A 19,193-nucleotide genomic window follows, 5' to 3' on the forward strand; every position below is an offset into this window, starting at 1 on the left:
ACAATGCTGCTGCTGTCATCCTATCTACCCTACAACCTTCTCATCCAAAGGAGAAAAAAAGTCTCTCCCAGGAACTGGCAAGGGTTGAATCACTAATAAGCCTCCCACGCTCACTCCTTGTAGTTTGACCTTTATGCTGTCGCTCTGAGTGTGTTGGTGTCTCGTCTGACTGGCTGGCAAATCTTCAGATCAACTGTTCATTAGATGAAAGAATTTTCATTGGGAATATGTAAGGGTTATCTCTTAGTGGGTATTTTCATGGAGGATTAATTCATCTTTTGTTTATCTTTCATTTATCAGTAAATAGTAATAACAAAGTAAATAATCTAATTTAGAAAACAAAGACAGAACATTGCATTCATTAAACCTCAGTGAAAGCTAATCAAGCAATCAAAGCTGAAGTCCCAGAGTCACCTCATTGAAATTGAGTTTGATTATGCCTGCAGCTTTTACTTGTTATGCAACACATACAGTATAATCTCATTACGAACTTTTGCTTTATGCAACCAGTTGGCAGAATCTTAGTTTAAATACCTTTTAAATGAACAGAATTTCTGTGATTTACCTTGCAATGTCAATGAATAAAACATGTGTTGACTTTATGTGTTGAATCAAAGGAAAGTAAGATTAAATCCCTTAAAGGAACAGTTCACCCAAAAATGAAAAGTCAGTCTTCAAGTCAATTTTGGCTTGGATCACGCCAAACAAGCTGTATACGGAGCCTTTAATGTTTTGTTCCAGTAGTTTTTTAACATTTTAAAACAAGTCCCCATCTACTTCAGTTGGACTGTGAAACTTCACCTGACTTACATTGGTATGGGGTTGAGTAGATGAGTAGATGTACTGTTCCTTTAACCTATAACTTCAAGGAATTGGGGAATAACAGCAAGAGATGCAGTAATGAGATGCTGCATTAATAGGCTAATTGAGCTGTTGAGCATCTGAACCAAATTAGCCACAGTGGTTCCCAACTTAATTTGTCTGATGTTCCCCACTGTCTGTAAAGTCCCAAAACTACCTGGATGTTCCAAATATGTTGAATGAATTGCTACTACATAGCCTATTACTAACTGCTTCATATACTTTTAGCTTATTATTAGGACTGTTATTTAAATACATTTAGCGAACTGTTCGACTGTTTATTCAATACTTTTGGCTATTTCAACTGTTGCCTATCCTATTTATTTAATAGCCTATTTAATTTTAACCATATATTCAATACATTTTGCTAACATAAATTTTATAAGTTTTGTTAACATATATTCAATACATTTTGCTAACATATATTCAATATGTTTTAACAGCCTACTTATAGCTAGCTAAGTGTTTTTCAATATCTTTTAGCTAACTAGCCTAAATGTTCTTTTCCTTGTAGCTGACTATTAGTACAGTTCATCAATTGCTTGAAGAATTTCAACCATTTATCCACCACAGTTAACTATTTCTGTGTTCGCTTGCTAGTTTTCCCTGTCAATTGCAACATGGGCTGACTGACTCGGGCGGATTTACAGCTAGCTTAGTGTAATAAATATCAATATTCTAACCATTTGTAGGCCTAATTCTAATTGGCTGATTTCATTTTCTAGCTGTGTTAGTTGAGTTTAGTCAAGTTAATTACAGAAGCCTAATTGAGTTTTCCATGCGCTCTCTGGCAGCTGAGCTACTACCCCTGGGATGTGTCCTGGAATACTTTTACTGTTCTCATAACAAATGGAGACGCACACACAGACATGCAAACAAACACACACACAGACATGCAAACAAACATACACACACACACACAGACATGCAAACACACACACACACACAGATATGCAAACAAACACACACACACACACACACACACACACACTTTATTGAATATTTTTTCATGTTGTTGAAATTTAGGTAGGAATGGGTCAGGGGGGCTCTTTATTGAATTTTAAATGATTAAATAATTGGGAAACTCTGAGGCTTCTGAATGAATTCTGCATTCTACTGAAAATCATTTCAAGTTCCTCAAAGCTCAATTTATTTGTTTTTCCCTGAGATGGACTCAAGTCAAATTAACTTCCTTCTCGAGGTGCATTCCTCAGAGAAACGTAGGCAGAAAACAGCTTAAGTTTAATACTGCCTCTCACTTGAGCCATCATTAATTTCCAAGGAGTTTAAATTACATTCAAGGAGGAGGAAAAAACAGCAATTTATCTTGATTTTGGTTAACAGTGGTATTTGTGAATATCTGCTTATAAAGACTATGATAATGTTGGAAATGTAGTATTTTATTCAACAGATTCTACTTTCTGTGCACATTATTCTTTTATTACTGTAGCTGAACAGCTGATGAAAAGAGGTTTATTTATGCTCTGGATTACCGATGCATGAATAACAAGGTGTGCGGCTATTGCTGCATAATCTCCATGAGATTTACTGCCAGAAGTTTCAGCTCCACGGTGCTTTAGGCGTGTGGAGTCACTGTGAAGTCTGGGCAGCATTCAGGAGAGAAATACATCCAATATGCTTAGTCATTATTAGAGTTAATTAGACAGGAGAGCTAAGAGGATTCTGTAAAGGATGATGAGCTCAGAGAGGTGGTGAACCAAGCTTAAAGGAGAGCAAACTTCAGTGATCTTTTCTCTTTCCTTTTCAGAATCATCACTAACAGCTGAGAATAGGTGATCAGTTTCATCAGACGCAAGAAGATGAGTCATTGTGTTTGTAATAAAAATTCTTATCTTGACATATCTGCCAGGAAATTAAAAGACTTTCAAAGTACACGCTGTTGCCATAACAGAGTCAAGGATGCTTTTTATGGCCCTTGATCATAATTAGTATATGAAGTGGAAATGACACCTGAACTTAGATACCCTCAGTGCACACAACAAGTCACCCACTCAGGAAATGAGGAAGTATAAGGCTCATACCCAAACCTAGTATTCTCAGAAGAGGACCACAATGATTGCGCAGGTGCACCAAGGTGGCACAGTTTTTTTTTATCCAAAATTGTGTGCTGAGAGCAGCTTGTTTTCAACGTTTTTCTTTGTGCCTGAGGCTGATTAGGAAAAAGAGCTTATCTGAACTCCACTTCCCCCTCTCAGGATGTCCCCTGCTGGACTCCAGTACCTTTTGTAGGCTGCCAGCTCCAAAAGCTTTGAATGCAGCCCCTCCCCAGCCCCCCACCTCCAGATGCTGCTTCAGGAGTCTCAGTGTGGGACCAGCTGCATTTTGCCGGAGCAGCTAATGAGAGGCAGTAAAAAAGTCAGCGTTTTGGCTGCTACAAAATTTTGCTAAAGCTGGTATTGCAATGCTGACCTTGAGTCTAAAGGCAGTCATAGTTTGTTGTTGATGCACCCCAAACCCCGAGGTGTCACCGACGTCATAATCAATTAAAATCTTAATTTCGTTTTTCACTGGACTTAGAGACCTTGGCTCCGTGGACGGATGATGAAACGATGGGCCCCTGGGCACAGACACGTAAGAGGTCCTCCCCTTCTGCACTGCTTGTCTCATCATTATTTTGTGCCTTTTTCAGCAACATTTTGTTGGTTAAGCAGACCTCCAAAGTGCTGCTCTTGGTTTTAAAATTACATCATTCAATAAACAGTGTTCCTTAACCTTTAACGCATATAATAAGCAACAATTGTAAAGAGTTGCTAAACAAAATATTATAGAGAAAGTTGTAATGGGGGTTATAGCAGAGCTATTTGATTGTTGAACATATTCAACTTGCTTTACTGATTTCTATTTAAGTAAAGCCTTTGTATGCAATATGCTTTTGGGGAAAATAATTGAAAATATGATAACAAATAGTGGAACAGGCTTGGTATTTGCTAAAATCCAACATTAAAGGTCTTCCAGTTTCCGTCATGGGACCTGATTTCCCATAGGATATGTATGTTCGTGAACGGAGAGAGACAAATCATTGTTTGATCCTGCTTGGATTGTGTCTTGAATCACACATTTGATGTTTGTCAATTGAAAAGATATTTTTTTTTATTTGAGAAAGTAGCCATTTGTCATAAAACTAATGAAATATCACACTGTGAAAATACGTAATTATAAAGACTACACAGCCAACAGTTGCGTTAGTGACGTTGTCTCGTTGATAATCACCAAAACCTGTGACTTAAACCGTGCAGAGCTGGTCCTGTACATTAGCAGCTCACAACACTGACAAATTCTCCTTTCACATGACTACAGTTGTCAGTATGATCAGATTTATTGTGATTTAATCCATTTTAGTACATTTTCTGAGCCAAGTTGGCGGCCATGGCGAGACAATCGATGTTTTACTTTATTTATGACAAACTTTATCTGTCTTGACTTGAAAAAAGTCTCTTTTTTAATTCAGAAACATCATATGTGTAATTCATGGCACTATTCAAACAGGATCAAAAAAATGATTTACTGTCATACATATTTATTTTTTCAGAATAAAGGTCCCATGGGGTCCACCGGAAGGGGCTGTGAATGTAACAAAGTAATGTGTTGGCTTTTCACAATAAAACGCCAGATAACACCTGTACATTTGACAGAAAGTGTCACACTGACTTCCTGTTTGTGTGAAAGGGGGAGGAGTCAGCAGTCCTTGCTGCGGACAGACGGACAGACGGTTACACTACTTTTGTTTTTGCTGTTTACATTGAGGGGACTTTACATTTCCCCTCCTGAGTTGACGTTATGGATGTAAGGAGGACAGTTTGGCAGCTGCAGTGACGCACTTTAAATTCAGCGGCTCGGATTCAAACGGCTGTAAGTGAAGTTTGTCTTTCTCTCCGTCGCCGTTCAGGCCGCTTGCCCCCCCACATACTTAGCATAGCAACGGTAACCAGGCTGTCACGGGACAGACGTGGGCTTGCTTTTTACTTGTATCCCCTCTCAGCAGCGGACATTATGCTATAATGCTAACTTGGGTAGCTCTGGACAAACTTAAGCAGTTTAACCGGCACATGCAGTTTGGCTGGACATCAGTAAATCACGTGTGTCTGAACGTTGACCCTCCACTCAGCTGACGTGCTAGTACCATTTCATAACAGTATAATAACCCGTGAAAAGCTGCTGCCCTGCTCTTTTCACCTGAACACTGCTGTGTCATGTCTTTGTGGTTGTCTACCAGAGGCTGTTTGTGAACCAGGGTCCACCATGGTGCAGGAGTACCAGTCCCCTGTGCGGGTCTACAAGCACCCGTTTGAGCTCATAATGGCGGTGAGTACTGTGTGTGAACATCTGTTATCAAGATAAGTGATGATCCAAAGCACTTGAAGGATGTTACATAACTATTGGTGACTCAGCTGTGTTGTTACTCTTCTCATCCAGTGTTTCTGTGACCCCTTGCACTCCTGAAACATATTCTGCTGAGAATGAAAAACTAAAATATTAAAACAGATCAATGTTAAATAATACAAAACACTAAAACTTACAAAATGGCTGTAGCCTTTTCTGCATCCTAGGGGTCATGTGTCTCGCTCTTGAGTTAGACATTACTGCAATAAACGTACATGTTAAGTGGAGGACAGTATGTTCTGTTCTCTTTTCACCCAAGTCTGCAGTAAACACAGTAGTCTACAGGTCACATACTGTGAAATAGCTGCTTAATAAACTTGATATTAATTCAGCACCTAAAGGAATACATTTTCTTTTCATTTAATTCAATACCAGACTTTAGTTAAGTGTTTTGTTCCTTTGACCCTCAAAGACCCAGACACATGCCGGTGGCTAGAAATAGCTATCGCTCGAAAGTGCTCAGTAGTTTTTGAGCTGCTGATCCGATCCATATTCTTTAAAAACTCATGGAAAGGAGAGTTTCTCAGATTTTCACTGGTACCACACATATGCCTCGCTACTTGTGTTGCTCATGTTCAAAGGATAATACATTAAGCCCATCTGAGAAAACTCACTTTTGCTTCAGTGTCCTCTGTTATGATGTAATACCCTGTCTTTTACTCTCTGCACTTTTTTTTGACACATCCACACTGTAACTTTTAAAAACGGACTTCACTTTAAAAAAGTCAGGACACCAATTACCTCAGAATTACCGAGTAGATTTAAGTGTTGTGTTGTATATATGTGGCGGACCCTGCCACCTTTCTAGCTTCAATAAGTGCTCTAGGGACCTTATTTTCCTTTGAGAACAGCTTGTTTATTCAGTGATGGAAAAGATAAATTCCAAATTTGTATTATTACCTCATTAATATTAAAATTCAGAGTTTGAATTTCTTCTAAGGTTCTCCTGAATTAAATGATGTATGGCACTTGATGCTGACTGCTAGAATAAGTTAGAAAAACAAAAATAAATACAGGCGAATCAGAAATTGGTCAAGATCGTTGATTGTAAACTGGGCTACATGTTGGATATTTAAGCATAAAGTATTTGTAAAGATACACATCTGTAGCTCTTTTAAAACTCGTTGTGTGTGTTGTCCTGAGAGGTCAGGAGTTTTTTTAATTGTTTTATCTTTGCTCCAGTTCAAAGAAAAAACTACTGGTATTAAAACATTCCTTGAATTTCTCGGCTGACTGCTCTTCCAGTGATATTAATTTAACCGTCACAAGATTTATATTATAGTGCAGCATTATTCAACAGTCATACCGGAGAAATCCACTGAAATAGCAACAGAGATCTTGATTTCCAAACATTTATTCACCATAAGATTAACTCTCTTTCCCTTGAGTGGAAAACTTCACCTGCAAACTGCAACTCAATGATTTAAACTCATGTAAGAACGGGAACTGTGTGTGAAGTAAAGTAGGACAAAAGTAGAATGAGAAGTAGACTGTTTTCACCCACTTTCACCGTCTGTTTCTTGTCCTCTGAAGTTACATATTAAGCCAAAGACTTATGCAATACCCTCAGAGACGGTAAAGCCTGTGTCGCTAGAGTGACACTGCAGGCTTAAACTCTTTCACCAAACAGTCCAAGTCAACACCTACACAAGCTTTATTTTCCATGAAACATCTCTTGCAGAAATACCTCTCGCATCACTACATGTTATTGAAAAGGATCTCTGAAATAGGCCCTTTGTGGAAAGTAAATAGCAGCCCTTGTGAAAGGATCCAGGCCTCAGCACCATAAAGGAGAGGACCCAGTGAATAGAACTGCCTCCTCCGCTCTCATTTATCTCTGGGCTTTCTCATTAGTCCCCTGGCTGATCCTGCCACCGACGTACTCCAAGTTATTACCTTAGCTAACAGTCTTCATCAGTGTCCAGGATACCACTTGATGTTTAACCCGTGTCATAATTATTGTCCCTCTCATGACACCTTTATATGACAAAGCTTATGTAATTAAACTGCGCTAGATTTGTTCTGCTGTAGAAAAAACTAAGCTACCTGTACATGCTTTACACCAACGGAGTTGCTTTTAATCAATATCGCTACAGGAAATTTTAATAAAGAATTTTTTCTGCTTCACAGCCGTGGCCATCAGACAATTATTGGGTCGCTAATGTGAAATATGTTGTTTTCTGAAGTAAGAGGAGGTCTTCTGAGGCCACCGACAGTTATCCTTGAACACACTCTGCTCAGCTTTTATCTTTTTATGCTTATAGCACTGAGAGGAATAGGAAGGACAAAGAATTCAATTGGTCTGCAATCAGTGAAACGTATTGGTTTTGTTGCACAGTGTGTCTGTTATGTAACACCAGTCAATGCTGCTTATTTACCAAGGAAAGCTCTCCCATTAATTTGCTTAGTGAATAATGCCATCTTATTGATTTAGATTCCTCATATGCTGTGCTGTATCAATACAAGCTGGATATGTGTGTTGCTGAAAGACACGCAGAGAGAAAAAAAACACAACTGAAAATGTCTTTTATTTGTTCCTTTTTTCTGCACGTCAATACCTGTGGTGTGTTTTTATAATATAGTTAGTTTAGTTCTTTAAACCTTTATTGCAGATGTGACAGTTTAGGTTGTCAGTGTTTTTCAATTCAAGGGATCAAGGGAGTATTATGGTAAACTCAGTTATTGTTACAAAGGCTGGACAATATGGCCTTAAAATAATATGGCAATATTTCTATGCTACAATGCAATCAATATATACAATATATACGTTGTGACAATATCATAGGGATGACTATTGGTATTTTCCAACAATATAACAAAATAACACAGATTTTTGCTAAGTTATCATCAGTAATGCAGATGCAATGACTAAGTTGGTAAAGGCAAGTATTGGAACAAGTGGAACAGTCTCATAACTTTACTGAAATGCAGCCTTTATAACCAGAAAAAGACAATAACTATACCAAAATATCACAATAAAACAGTATCCAAAATCTAACATGATATATAGTCTATATAGTTACTAGGTAGTCCCTTGTTACTTAATCATTATCGTACGATTACTTGCCCTTTTTGTGTCCTTTTAAGTAAAGTGGTGTATCATACTGAGTGTTTACTGAAGACTGAATCATTACTTCATGAATACCTGTCTATTAGTTAACAAGTCTACTTTCCCTGGTTTCCTCACAGTTTTTTTCGTCTTGACAAATCATTAACTAAGGATTAACTAGACTTAATGTATTAAAATTGGAATAGGAGTCACTCATTAACTAATGGTTAACTAGTAGTTGGTTTTCAGTCTGTTCCCTAAGAACTACTCAGAATTTTGTGTCCATATTGTGAAACGTTGCCCTGTAATGGTTGGTTCCTTCCTTGCTCTTGGTTACTTGGTAGTAGGTTATCAGCAAAAACCACACTGCTTTTAGTTACGTATCCTGAAGGCTCATTTTTTCAGATCCTGGAACAGCCACTCAGCGTCTCAATTTAATATTGACAGGAGAGCCCTGCAGAAATTAGCCTGGACAGATGGTCATACAGTGTGCTGTGGGCAATAAAACACCAAGTAATCACGGCTTGTAAAAGCTGCCACAGCTGCAGGCTGCTGCACTGCAAAAAAACCCATCAAATGTTAATATGCATTAATATGAACTGTTTAAACTGCTAACTATTAATGCATTTGAACCTGACAAAGAAATTAGGTGCTCTAAATGACATGCTGTACTATTAGTCAACAATATTTTCATAACAGCACAGTTTACTCTTATTGCAAATACAAGTGACCTTCTCTTAATGGGTCCATTCAAAGCTTTCCTGCCCAATTTGAGAGCTAAATCAAAGTATGCAGGACAAAAGCAAAAACCTTGAGTGTGAACAGAATGAACGGAGCCAATTGCACAAATAAAGTAAAAATAGTCATACAAGGATGAGAACAATCATCAGGACCAGAGGATCTAGAATTTGTTTTGTTCTAATGGGCATCTCTACCTTTCTTTCACATGTGATTTATTTCTTCCTCTCAGGCCTATGTGAGGAGGTTCCCAAAGTGCCCCCTGATCCCAGTGTTTGTAGACAGCGAGATCATCAGTGAGAACCACAGCAAGGATGGATCCACACTGGTGACTGAGAGGCGCTGCGTGATCGACATCGATGCCCCGCGGCTTCTTAAGCGGGTATGTCTCCTCTGACAGAGTGAAGGCCTTGAAACAGCGTCAACAGTTGCTATAATTGGTTGAAGAAATAGTAAATAGTTTGTCAAGACTATATCAGAGTGTGGGAACTGTTGTGGCAGTGTTGCATGAATTTGTACTTTCTTTTTTTTAGATCGCCGGTGTAGATTACCTGTACTTTATCCAAAAGAACACTCTAAACCGCAGAGACAGGACGCTTCGCATCGAGGTCCACAACGAGACCTTTTCCAGCAGAGTCGTTGTCCGAGAGTGCTGCAACTACACGGTGAGCCTCGTACAGTATGTCAACAGATGGACATGGGTCACTTTAAATAAGTTAATATTTTGATACTTTTATAACAATATTTTTGATTCATTATTCTCTTCTACAGGTTCATCCAGAGAATGAAGACTGGACGTGCTTTGAACAGACAGCTAGTATGGATATTAAGTCCTTTTTTGGCTTCGAGAGCACAGCAGAGAAGATAGCTATGAAACAATATGCTAGCAGCATTAAGAAGGTTGGTGTCTTTGAACTAACTTTTACGTATTAATTTGTACAAATCAGCCAGAAATTACCACAGTGTCACATTAACTCAAAGTCTTGTCTCCTTTCTGTGTTGTAGGGTAAAGAAATTATTGAGTACTACCTCAGAGAGCTGGAGGAAGAAGGAGTAACTTACATACCTCGTTGGACCCCCCCTGTTGTCTCTGGCACTACCAGAGCAATCCCAGTGAAGGGTGCTAGGAATGGACTGGACAGTAAAGACACAGAGCTGGTGGTCGGCTCTCCTGATGGTCAGCATTTACTCGCCAATCACAATTAAGTGTGTCATAGCAGTCAACACCAAAGTGCATTGATAAAGTTAAAATATGAGTGGCATCGTGGTATTGTTCCTTTGTGTTGACTAGTTCACAGTATGTACTCTCACCGAGGACTGAGATGTTTACAGGGAGTGAAATAACTAGCTGCTGCTCCTCTTCTTCTGTTTGAGTAATTTTTTTAGAGTAACATTTTTAAGTCTGTAAATAACTATTGATTTGATGGTGCTATAGCAGAATATATTATTATATTACTATGATTTTGTATAAAAAATAACAGCAGCAAACATGGGAGAGCTTGCAGAAGCAACTCATTTTATCATTTTGGCTTGTGTTGAAAATACACTGCAGTGCACAGCTTCTCGTGTCTTCATTTGTTGCACGCAGTATATGCTAACTTTACACTGTACTTGTGTTTTGGCCCCCAGACAAGCTAGATGCTGACTACATCAGACGTTACCTAGGTGATTTAACTCCTCTGCAGGAGAGCTGTCTTATTCGACTGCGCCAGTGGCTCCAAGAAAACAACAAGGGCAAGGTCACATATACACACACACACACAATTTTGTTTGACTACGGAGCAGTTTGCTCACACACTTAAGTTGGTTTTGCTGCTCACATGTAACGCAGATAACAAGCATCCATCGGCTAAAATGTTCTGCATTTATCAGTAATTTTGACCCCTGCTTGTTGCTGTACAGATTCCAAAGGATCAGCATGTGCTACGCTTCCTGAGGGCCAGAGATTTCAACCTTGACAAAGCCAAAGAGTTCATGTGCCAGTCACTCACCTGGAGGAAGCAGCACCAGGTAGATTTCCTGTTGGACACGTGGGAGCGCCCACAACTGCTTCAGGACTATTACGCCGGAGGCTGGCACCACCACGACAAAGGTACTTAATGATTAATGCCTGCCTACTTTATCTTAAAGTGATCTAATTTTGCTCATATTATGCTAATAAATATTATTATTGTGCTTTGGTTTATCTCCAGTGAAAGTGGAAACTAATCAGTAAATGTAAACATAAAGAAGCAGAGAGGTTTACAGGGCTTTCACAACAACATGGAGTAGATCTGATGTCCTCTGGCACATTCTAATGCTACTATTCAATCACATACACTGATATTAATTAGTGCACATTTTAATAAATTTGCCTACCCATTTGTAAACATGTAACAAAAGGAGAATTAAGCTTCTTGTGTGTGTTATAGCCCACACATTTATTATGAATTCGGGCACATTAGTTTGCATAATTGCTCAGTGGCAAAAAATAAACAAGTGTGTGTGGACATTTTAAACTGTATAATTCCAAAGTGAGGCTGAGGCACAGCAGATATTGTCTTCATATAACATAGGCCTGTTGCTTTGGCAACATTGCCTGTTTTAGCAATATGGTTTTTCAGTGATTAACTCATAAATTAAATAAGGAAACTGCAGCGCTTTACTGGACTTTTTATTCTAATGAGCATGTCTCCTGTCTGTGCAATCAGTGCAATTCTTCATATGTTTACTGCTAATTACTGCTAATATTTGTCAAACACTAAAGAAGACTCTCGGCTCTCGACGAGGCAGGACACAAGCACATATAGAGCATGTTTCCCTCACGGAGACTAGTGTTTGTTAAATGTGTATACATAGCCAATCAAAACTATTTGGTGTTTCAATCCAGCCTAATCCAATATCAAACTCAGTAGCCCTGTATCACTCTAAATTTTAAACCACCCATAACTGCTTAACCATAATTTAGCCTCACCACATGTAGGATCCGCATCAAATTGTTCAACTCATAAATATCAGCCACCTAAACACGCCTGATTTTTTGTCACCAAGATCCAGGCATTCTTTCCTCAGAAATTAACGAAAATGTTGAAAAACACAGTGTCGATGTTCAAGAAAGTGACAAAAAATTCCTGGATGTGTCCCTTTTATTCTGTAGTTTTTGTGTAATCCTGCTGACAAACCATCAAACAAAAGGACACAGGTGAAATCATAACCTCCCTGCAGAGGTAATAAAGAAATCGGCGGTTTGGCCGGCAGCCAGTGCTTATGGAAAGCTCTTGGTTTAGTCTTCTGTATTTAAGTCCACTCGGGTTCAAATCAAATGGCCTGTTAATTATTGACTGTAAAGTATGAGCACCATCTGTTGTAGCTCCCATGTTTGAAAATGAGTCATTGCTTTTAAAAGCTCAGCTGATCCACCAGGTAAGAGTAAAAGTAATACCTGTGAAAGCCGGTTTTCTGAAGTACAGACTGTGAATTTGTGTGTGTGTGTGTGTGGTTTAGATGGCCGTCCTCTGTATGTCTTGCGTCTGGGGCAAATGGACACGAAGGGCTTGGTACGAGCTTTGGGAGAGGAGATGCTGCTGAGACAGGTGACATGAATACATACACATAAACAGTAATTTCCATTTAAAATATCTTCAGTCACATTAATGCTACAACTTGATGAATGTGACGCAGGTCCTGTCTCTCAACGAGGAGGGACTGAGGCGTTGTGAAGAAAACACCAGAGTCTTCGGTCGACCCATCAGGTACCTAAATACTAATTCATCCATTTTCTTCTTCAGTACTTGCATATATAGTCATGTGATGTCTTATAATAACGTGTCTGTCAGCTGCTGGACTTGCCTGGTGGATCTGGAGGGTCTTAATATGCGTCACCTCTGGAGACCAGGTGTGAAGGCTCTGCTGAGAATCATCGAGGTGGTGGAGGCCAACTACCCCGAGACTCTGGGTCGCCTGCTCATACTGAGGGCGCCCAGAGTTTTCCCAGTGCTCTGGACCCTGGTGAGAATAAACGCCAGCATTGACATTTTATGTGCAGCCATTAATGTGGCTTTAATTAATCATCTGACTGTGGTAGGATAGATGAAGTTGTACCGTACAGACACTGATATTGCAGAGAAAGTCTTAATAGCCCGGTGCAAGATTGTGAATACGAGCGTATGATAAACAAAGAAGAGAAATGAGGTGCATAATTACAACCATACGTTATGCAGATCCTCATAGCGGCAGATGTAATTACAGCCACAGCAGTATGGAATGATATAGTTTGTAGGAGAGTAATCGCATTCAGCAAAGGAATAAATTCAAGTAGTAAAAAAAGTACACTAATATGTGAAAACAAATCAAAACAACAATAAAGGCTGTAAAAGCAGCACACTGTAAGTGTGGGCTGCAACAGCTATTACCTGGAGAAACAGAAAATTATAGATAGACTACAGATGCTTAGTAACACCACCAACCAGCCAACCTATTTTTTTCTTAAACGATAATTCAAATATCCATGGATCAGCATTTACAGTTCAGAACATGTGAACCTGCAGTTTTGTCCGTGTTCTCTGATGACTGTCTTGTTCCCAGGTGAGCCCCCTGATTGACGAGAACACCCGTAAGAAGTTCCTGGTTTATGCTGGAAACGACTACCAGGGTCCAGGAGGACTAGTGGACTACATAGACAAAGAAATTATCCCCGACTTCTTGGGAGGGGACTGCATGGTGAGGTTTAGTTCTCAGTCATGAATATGTTGATTTTGTCCTCAAAAAACACACACAGTGAAACCTAATTTCCACATAAAAACATGTTTTCTTGTGAGTTTTCTCTTGGTGTCATTGAGCTTGAGGTTTTTTTTCTTCCTGCCCTCTCCAGTGTGACATCCCTGAGGGAGGCATGGTCCCCAAATCTTTGTACAGGACAGCAGAAGAGCTGGAGAGTGAAGAAAACCGCCTTCTAACTGACTCCATCTATAAGAGTGCCAGTATTTTCAAAGGAGCCCCATATGAGGTAGAGTTTCTGCTTTTAAATCAGCCCCCAGATCCACACGTAGGTAGGAGTGAAGCCATCTTAACTTTGCTAAAGTATCGTTTCTTAACGGGGGGCAGTAGCATCCCCAGGGGGTATTCAGAGAACGTCTGTGGGCGATGGAAGCCATATTTTTTGAAGTATTTACAAAGGCATGTTGTCTGCAACATTACAAAAGCTGCCAGTTTACAACTCGGCAACTAGACCAGATGGTGGTTTTCATAACGTGGAACACTTTCTTAAAACCATCATAAATGATCAAACATGGTAAATTTCTAGTAAATGACTCATAAGTTAATAGTTTTTTCACACAAACAATGAAGTGTGGGGGTTAATAAACATCAGTTGCCACTTTATAATGGCCTTCTAAATAATGTTTATAGATGAACTACACAGTATTTATTAACCATTAACAAACTTTACTATAAATGATTACTTAATAAATGTTTGAGTGAAATAGTTTAACTCAAGTTTAATTATCTATAAATTAACCATTTATGAATTATGGTTATTATAAGTGTTACCAGTGTTCCTGTCAGCACAGCTCCATGCTACCTGCACGGGAATGGGACGTCAACTAGCCTAACATTTTACCAACATGATGTTTACTGTGTCAACTCAGGATAACGGATGCTGTCTTTATGGTCATCCCTGTTGAGGCAATTGAGAGTTCCTTGCTCTTGAAAGCATTCATTTCTCCACTGGAATATCACCATGGTTACAAATTTACACTTGTAGTTAAAGCAACTTAGCGCCCAGCATCCATCCATCCATCCATCCATCCGTCCATCCATCCATCCATGACAACTATGTTGTGAAATCAGACACCTCTCTCCTGACAAGCTGAGTCACAGCAATGCTACCACCTGTCAGCTGGTCATGAATCTTTCGTCAAAACTAGCTTTCGTGAAAAGCAGGACTGCGAGCGACGTATCATTTCATCATATCAATATATCGATCATCAGCCTGCTATTAATTACAAATAATCTTGTCGTGTTATGTTTATAATACAGACGTATCTGAAAATATAGGCCTTTATAGTCATTACAAATGTAAAGAAACATTTATTTGTAGCCTAGGCTCAAAAGTAGTCTAAAAATCTGCACTGAGAATAATTTAAGACGGAGATAAAGTTAAGATAAGTAGGCCTACTTATCCTTCTGCCTTTTTTCTACGTAGTATTCTCAGACCTTTTCCTGGGTTGGCTGTTGTTGTATTGTTGTAACAATTAATTAGAATGCTTTTTGTTTGGTATTTCTGCTTATTGGTGATCGATGACATGACCTAATAATTAAAGTCTGCACGTCAAATTTCTATCCTCATAAATAGATTTTCTATTCGCATGGCTTTTTTGCTCCCTGGGAAAGTAATGATAATGATATTCCAACTGTCCAGTTAAATCAAATCTGGTATTTGGCACTGAGTGAAATTCTGAATAATAACCTACATTATTATTCAGGGATGACAATTAGCCTTATTTTATTTGATGGGGGCTGCAAGGGACCTGGAGAATGGATAGGGGAGTGCTACTGTAAAGGTTTATATTTCCAATTTATGCCCATGCTGGATTTTATACCATGGATTAGGCTGCCACCAGCTGGAAGAAATCTACATTGCAGGCTTGCAGAAATGTGATTAATGACCTGCTGTCTGCTGTTTTGTTTTCTAATCTCCGTACATCCTCTGGCAGATGCTGGTTGAGATCACTGAGGCCTCCTCCGTCATCACCTGGGACTTTGACGTGTCCAAAGGAGATGTGATTTTCAACATCTACCACTCCAAGAGGGCCCCACAGCCTCCTAAGAAAGACACCCTCGGAGCCCACGGCATCACGTCCCTCGGGGCCGTTAACACCCAGCTGATAGACAGGAACTGGGTGCTGGGAAAGGACTACAGCATGGTGGAGAAAGCGCTCACCTGCAGGGAGGGAGAGAGTGTGCAGGTGAGAGAGAAGACGGCTGACAAAACTTTTGTTTGTCCTTGTTTTCTGTCTGTTGCATCAAAGCAGTTAAATTTATCCTCCATTCAAACAGGGCTCCCACATAACGCGCTGGCCCGGCTTCTACATCCTCCAGTGGCGCTTCCACAGCTCCCCGGCCTGCTCCGCCTCCAGCCTGCCTCGTGTGGATGATGTGCTGGCCTCGCTGCAGGTCTCCTCCCACAAGTGTAAGATCATGTACTACACCGAGGTGCTGGCATCCCATGACTTCAGGTCAGTTTATTTATTCCCACTGAGCTCTTTTTTTCCTCTCGTCGTGTCATGTTGTCTTTGTCTCTGAAACTGTGTGTGTGTGTGTTTATCAAAATACAATGAGATTTCTCTGTTTGTCAGATTTCTTCTTTTTGTACCGGTTTACCTGCCCATGTGCTAGATTTACAGTGATTGGGTAGGAATTAACACTTATTTTCTGTATTTTTCTGTCATTTTCCAGGGGATCCATGACCAGTCTGGAGTCGAGTCATAGTGGTTTCTCTCAGCTCAGCGCTGCCACTACGTCCTCTAGCCAATCACACGCCAGCTCCACCATCTCCAGGTAGCATCTGCTCAGCAGGTGTCAAAGGCAGCAGTGACCTAAAACCTCCTGACATATACTCCGACTGTGCCTTGTGGCTTCATAAAGAGGCTGTTTTTACTAGTACACTTAAAGGGGCACTATGTAGTTTTGGAGAATAAATATTAATGAGGTAATAATACAAACTCAGGAATATTTATTATTTCCATAACTGAATAAAGAAGCTGTTCTTAGAGGAAAATAAGGTCCCAGAACACTGTATGAAGTGAAACAGTGTGAAATTGTGTTGTTCTTTAATGTCAGTTTGTTTATTCAGTTTATTCAGTCATGAAAACAAAGAGTTTGTTTATTTATTTTGCTTAAGCATAAAAAAAAATCAATCAATGAATTTTCCTTCTCTGATTAAAATATCTCCCCCAAAGCTACATAGTGCACCTTTAAATAAGACATTAATCTGACGATTGAAGGTGAGGAGAGTGTCATGGAAATATTATTTGATGTTTTATTGATCTCTGTTTGGAGGGAATCATGTACTTAAAGTGTTCATTTACGGTGCGTATGATGACTGACTTGTTTCTTTTCTTTGTTGGACTAATAGTAATGTATAACAAATGCAACGCACAGTGCAAATATCTGATATGTATTTATAGTAGAGGTGTGTCCATAAGTGCCATTACAGAGGAGCATCTGCTGGATCAATAATGCAACAGGAGACGCCCCACAGCAGCAGCTCTTACATAAGATTAAATGTTGCAGAGAGATTGAAAAGTAAAAAGTATCTGTACAGCACACACAGCTTTCCTTTCCTCAAGTTGTGTTCGCTGACCACAAGGTGTCAGTGTACTCTGTGACTGGAGCTGCTCTCGTATCTGCAGTGTATTCACACTTTCACTCACACACTTTTTGTCTAGTTGTCTTCTAAGAAATCGAAAGAAGGATTGTTTTAATAAAGAATTTATCACAAGTATTCATATTGATTTAACTCCAGAGTGTCTTTATGCTGAATTTAGAGAAAACAATGACTGCAGGAGCAGAGCTATAGCAGTGGGGAAGTTATTTTGAGTAATTGTAGCGATGGGTTATTAATCTTTTTTACAGCGAAAGGTGAGATGTTAAGAGTGAGCAGATAATACCAAACCTTTTCCTAAAATATGCAGAGCGCTCTCTGGATTTCATGTAATGTTGTTTTTGGGCTTGTTAGGCATAGCTGCTGAGTTTTCTGAGGCAGCTAATTTGAATGCAATATAGTGCAGCCCCTTGTGATCTGGCACAGGGCCAGGCAGACTGCTGATTTACATAAAACTTTAATTTCCATAAACTTATCAGATGCTTCCAGCTAAAGCTTAATTGAATTTCCCTGTGTTATTTTTTTCTCCTCGGTTTGCAAACTTGTGTCACATTGCTGCTTATCCCAACGCTATCCAAACTCTGGTGGCCAGTGGTGGAGCTTTCTGAGGGGGTCGATTGAATGGGAGCCCGACTTCCTGCTGGCATGACAGTGTTGTTAGAAAGAGGAAATGCACCAACTTTGCCAGAAGCTTATTTACTGAATTACTCAGCTTGCTCTAATGACCTCCCAAGACACACATTGTCCACATAAATAGCAGCGTCTCTTTCTCCTGATATGCCTAATTTGCGTTTAAACCCTCTTCCTTTTGAGCAGTTATGTGATTTTAAGGTTGAATTATTTCACTGGCATTCACAGGCCTTGACAAATGAGGTCGATTATACAGTTAACTATAGCTCGGTAAGTATATTTAATACTCCTAAATTATGTATCACATGAAAATGTATCTGTGGAGTAAGGGATGGTAGCTGACCTACAGCCATCAATCATTCAGATGATTAATGGTGACATTATGATAACACCTGACATGCACCGTGTCAGAGAAGTAGTGAAGTTAAACCACTTACATAGTTATAGCCACGGCCGAAACTCGATTATAGAATTGGTCTTAAAACACACGAAACTGTGTTGATCTTCACAGAACTTGTCTTTGATGCAAGGTCATAGTGTTTGGAGTCTACAGCCATGCTCGCAGCTCTCAAAGGCTGCATTCATGTCATATTGGAGTTATTAGAATTACAAGTGTCACACATCAAAGTCATTATTGCGACTGTGAAACTTGAGAGTTTTTCTGAAAGCTTTTATATAGCCAGCTTGGAACTTTGTAGTATGGATGTTATCTAATAATCCACATTTAAAGATACATGCATTGGATATACTGCTATCATGCCAGTGCTCAGTAGTTTTAACTCAACAACATCTGTAATCACACTACGGTCTTGAGTTGTCAGATGACGTGAACGGCAGCAGTCACTAACATTATGGGATCCAATTTACTATGAGGCACAGCGGAGCAGTGCTGCTAGCTAAATGCAGCCATCAGCAAGGGCCTGACAATGCAGCCCAGTCGTCAGATACAAATGTACACATTTTACATTTCCGATACATTCAATACTTAGTTTCATACGTACCATATCACCATTTCTACAATATACACCATCTCACCCTCACATTACATGTATATGAGCTGTCTTTATGTCAGGAGGAGGAGGGGGTGGTGGGTGGTAGCGTGACAGCTAGGCGAGTTGGCTATGAAGTGAGAGACCACTGTTCAAGACTGCG

General features: G+C 39.6%; 1 protein-coding gene across 1 annotated transcript; it reads left to right on the forward strand.

Annotated features, from left to right (window-relative positions):
- The first annotated feature begins 4,535 nt into the window (after positions 1-4,535).
- Positions 4,536-17,535, forward strand: LOC141019441 (SEC14-like protein 1). Its single transcript, XM_073494359.1, has 16 exons — positions 4,536-4,731; positions 5,096-5,184; positions 9,282-9,431; positions 9,583-9,714; positions 9,821-9,949; positions 10,055-10,226; positions 10,679-10,788; positions 10,952-11,141; positions 12,533-12,621; positions 12,710-12,780; positions 12,865-13,036; positions 13,613-13,747; positions 13,899-14,033; positions 15,742-15,993; positions 16,085-16,263; positions 16,484-17,535. The coding sequence occupies exons 2-16, from the start codon at positions 5,122-5,124 to the stop codon at positions 16,587-16,589; spliced, it is 2,085 nt and encodes a 694-aa protein (XP_073350460.1). The 5' UTR covers positions 4,536-4,731; positions 5,096-5,121; the 3' UTR covers positions 16,590-17,535.
- Positions 17,536-19,193: the final 1,658 nt, after the last annotated feature.

Source organism: Pagrus major, chromosome 23, assembly GCF_040436345.1.
Source record: "Pagrus major chromosome 23, Pma_NU_1.0".
In the NCBI taxonomy this organism is placed as follows: domain Eukaryota; kingdom Metazoa; phylum Chordata; class Actinopteri; order Spariformes; family Sparidae; genus Pagrus; species Pagrus major.

Excerpts from the sequence above, each read along its gene's own strand:
- LOC141019441 (XM_073494359.1), top strand. The coding sequence starts at position 5,122 with ATGGTGCAGGAGTACCAGTCCCCTGTGCGGGTCTACAAGCACCCGTTT. Across the intron at positions 10,227-10,678 it reads GGTGGTCGGCTCTCCTGATG|ACAAGCTAGATGCTGACTAC; the intron begins GTCAGCATTTAC and ends TTTGGCCCCCAG. Across the intron at positions 13,037-13,612 it reads TCCCAGTGCTCTGGACCCTG|GTGAGCCCCCTGATTGACGA; the intron begins GTGAGAATAAAC and ends TCTTGTTCCCAG.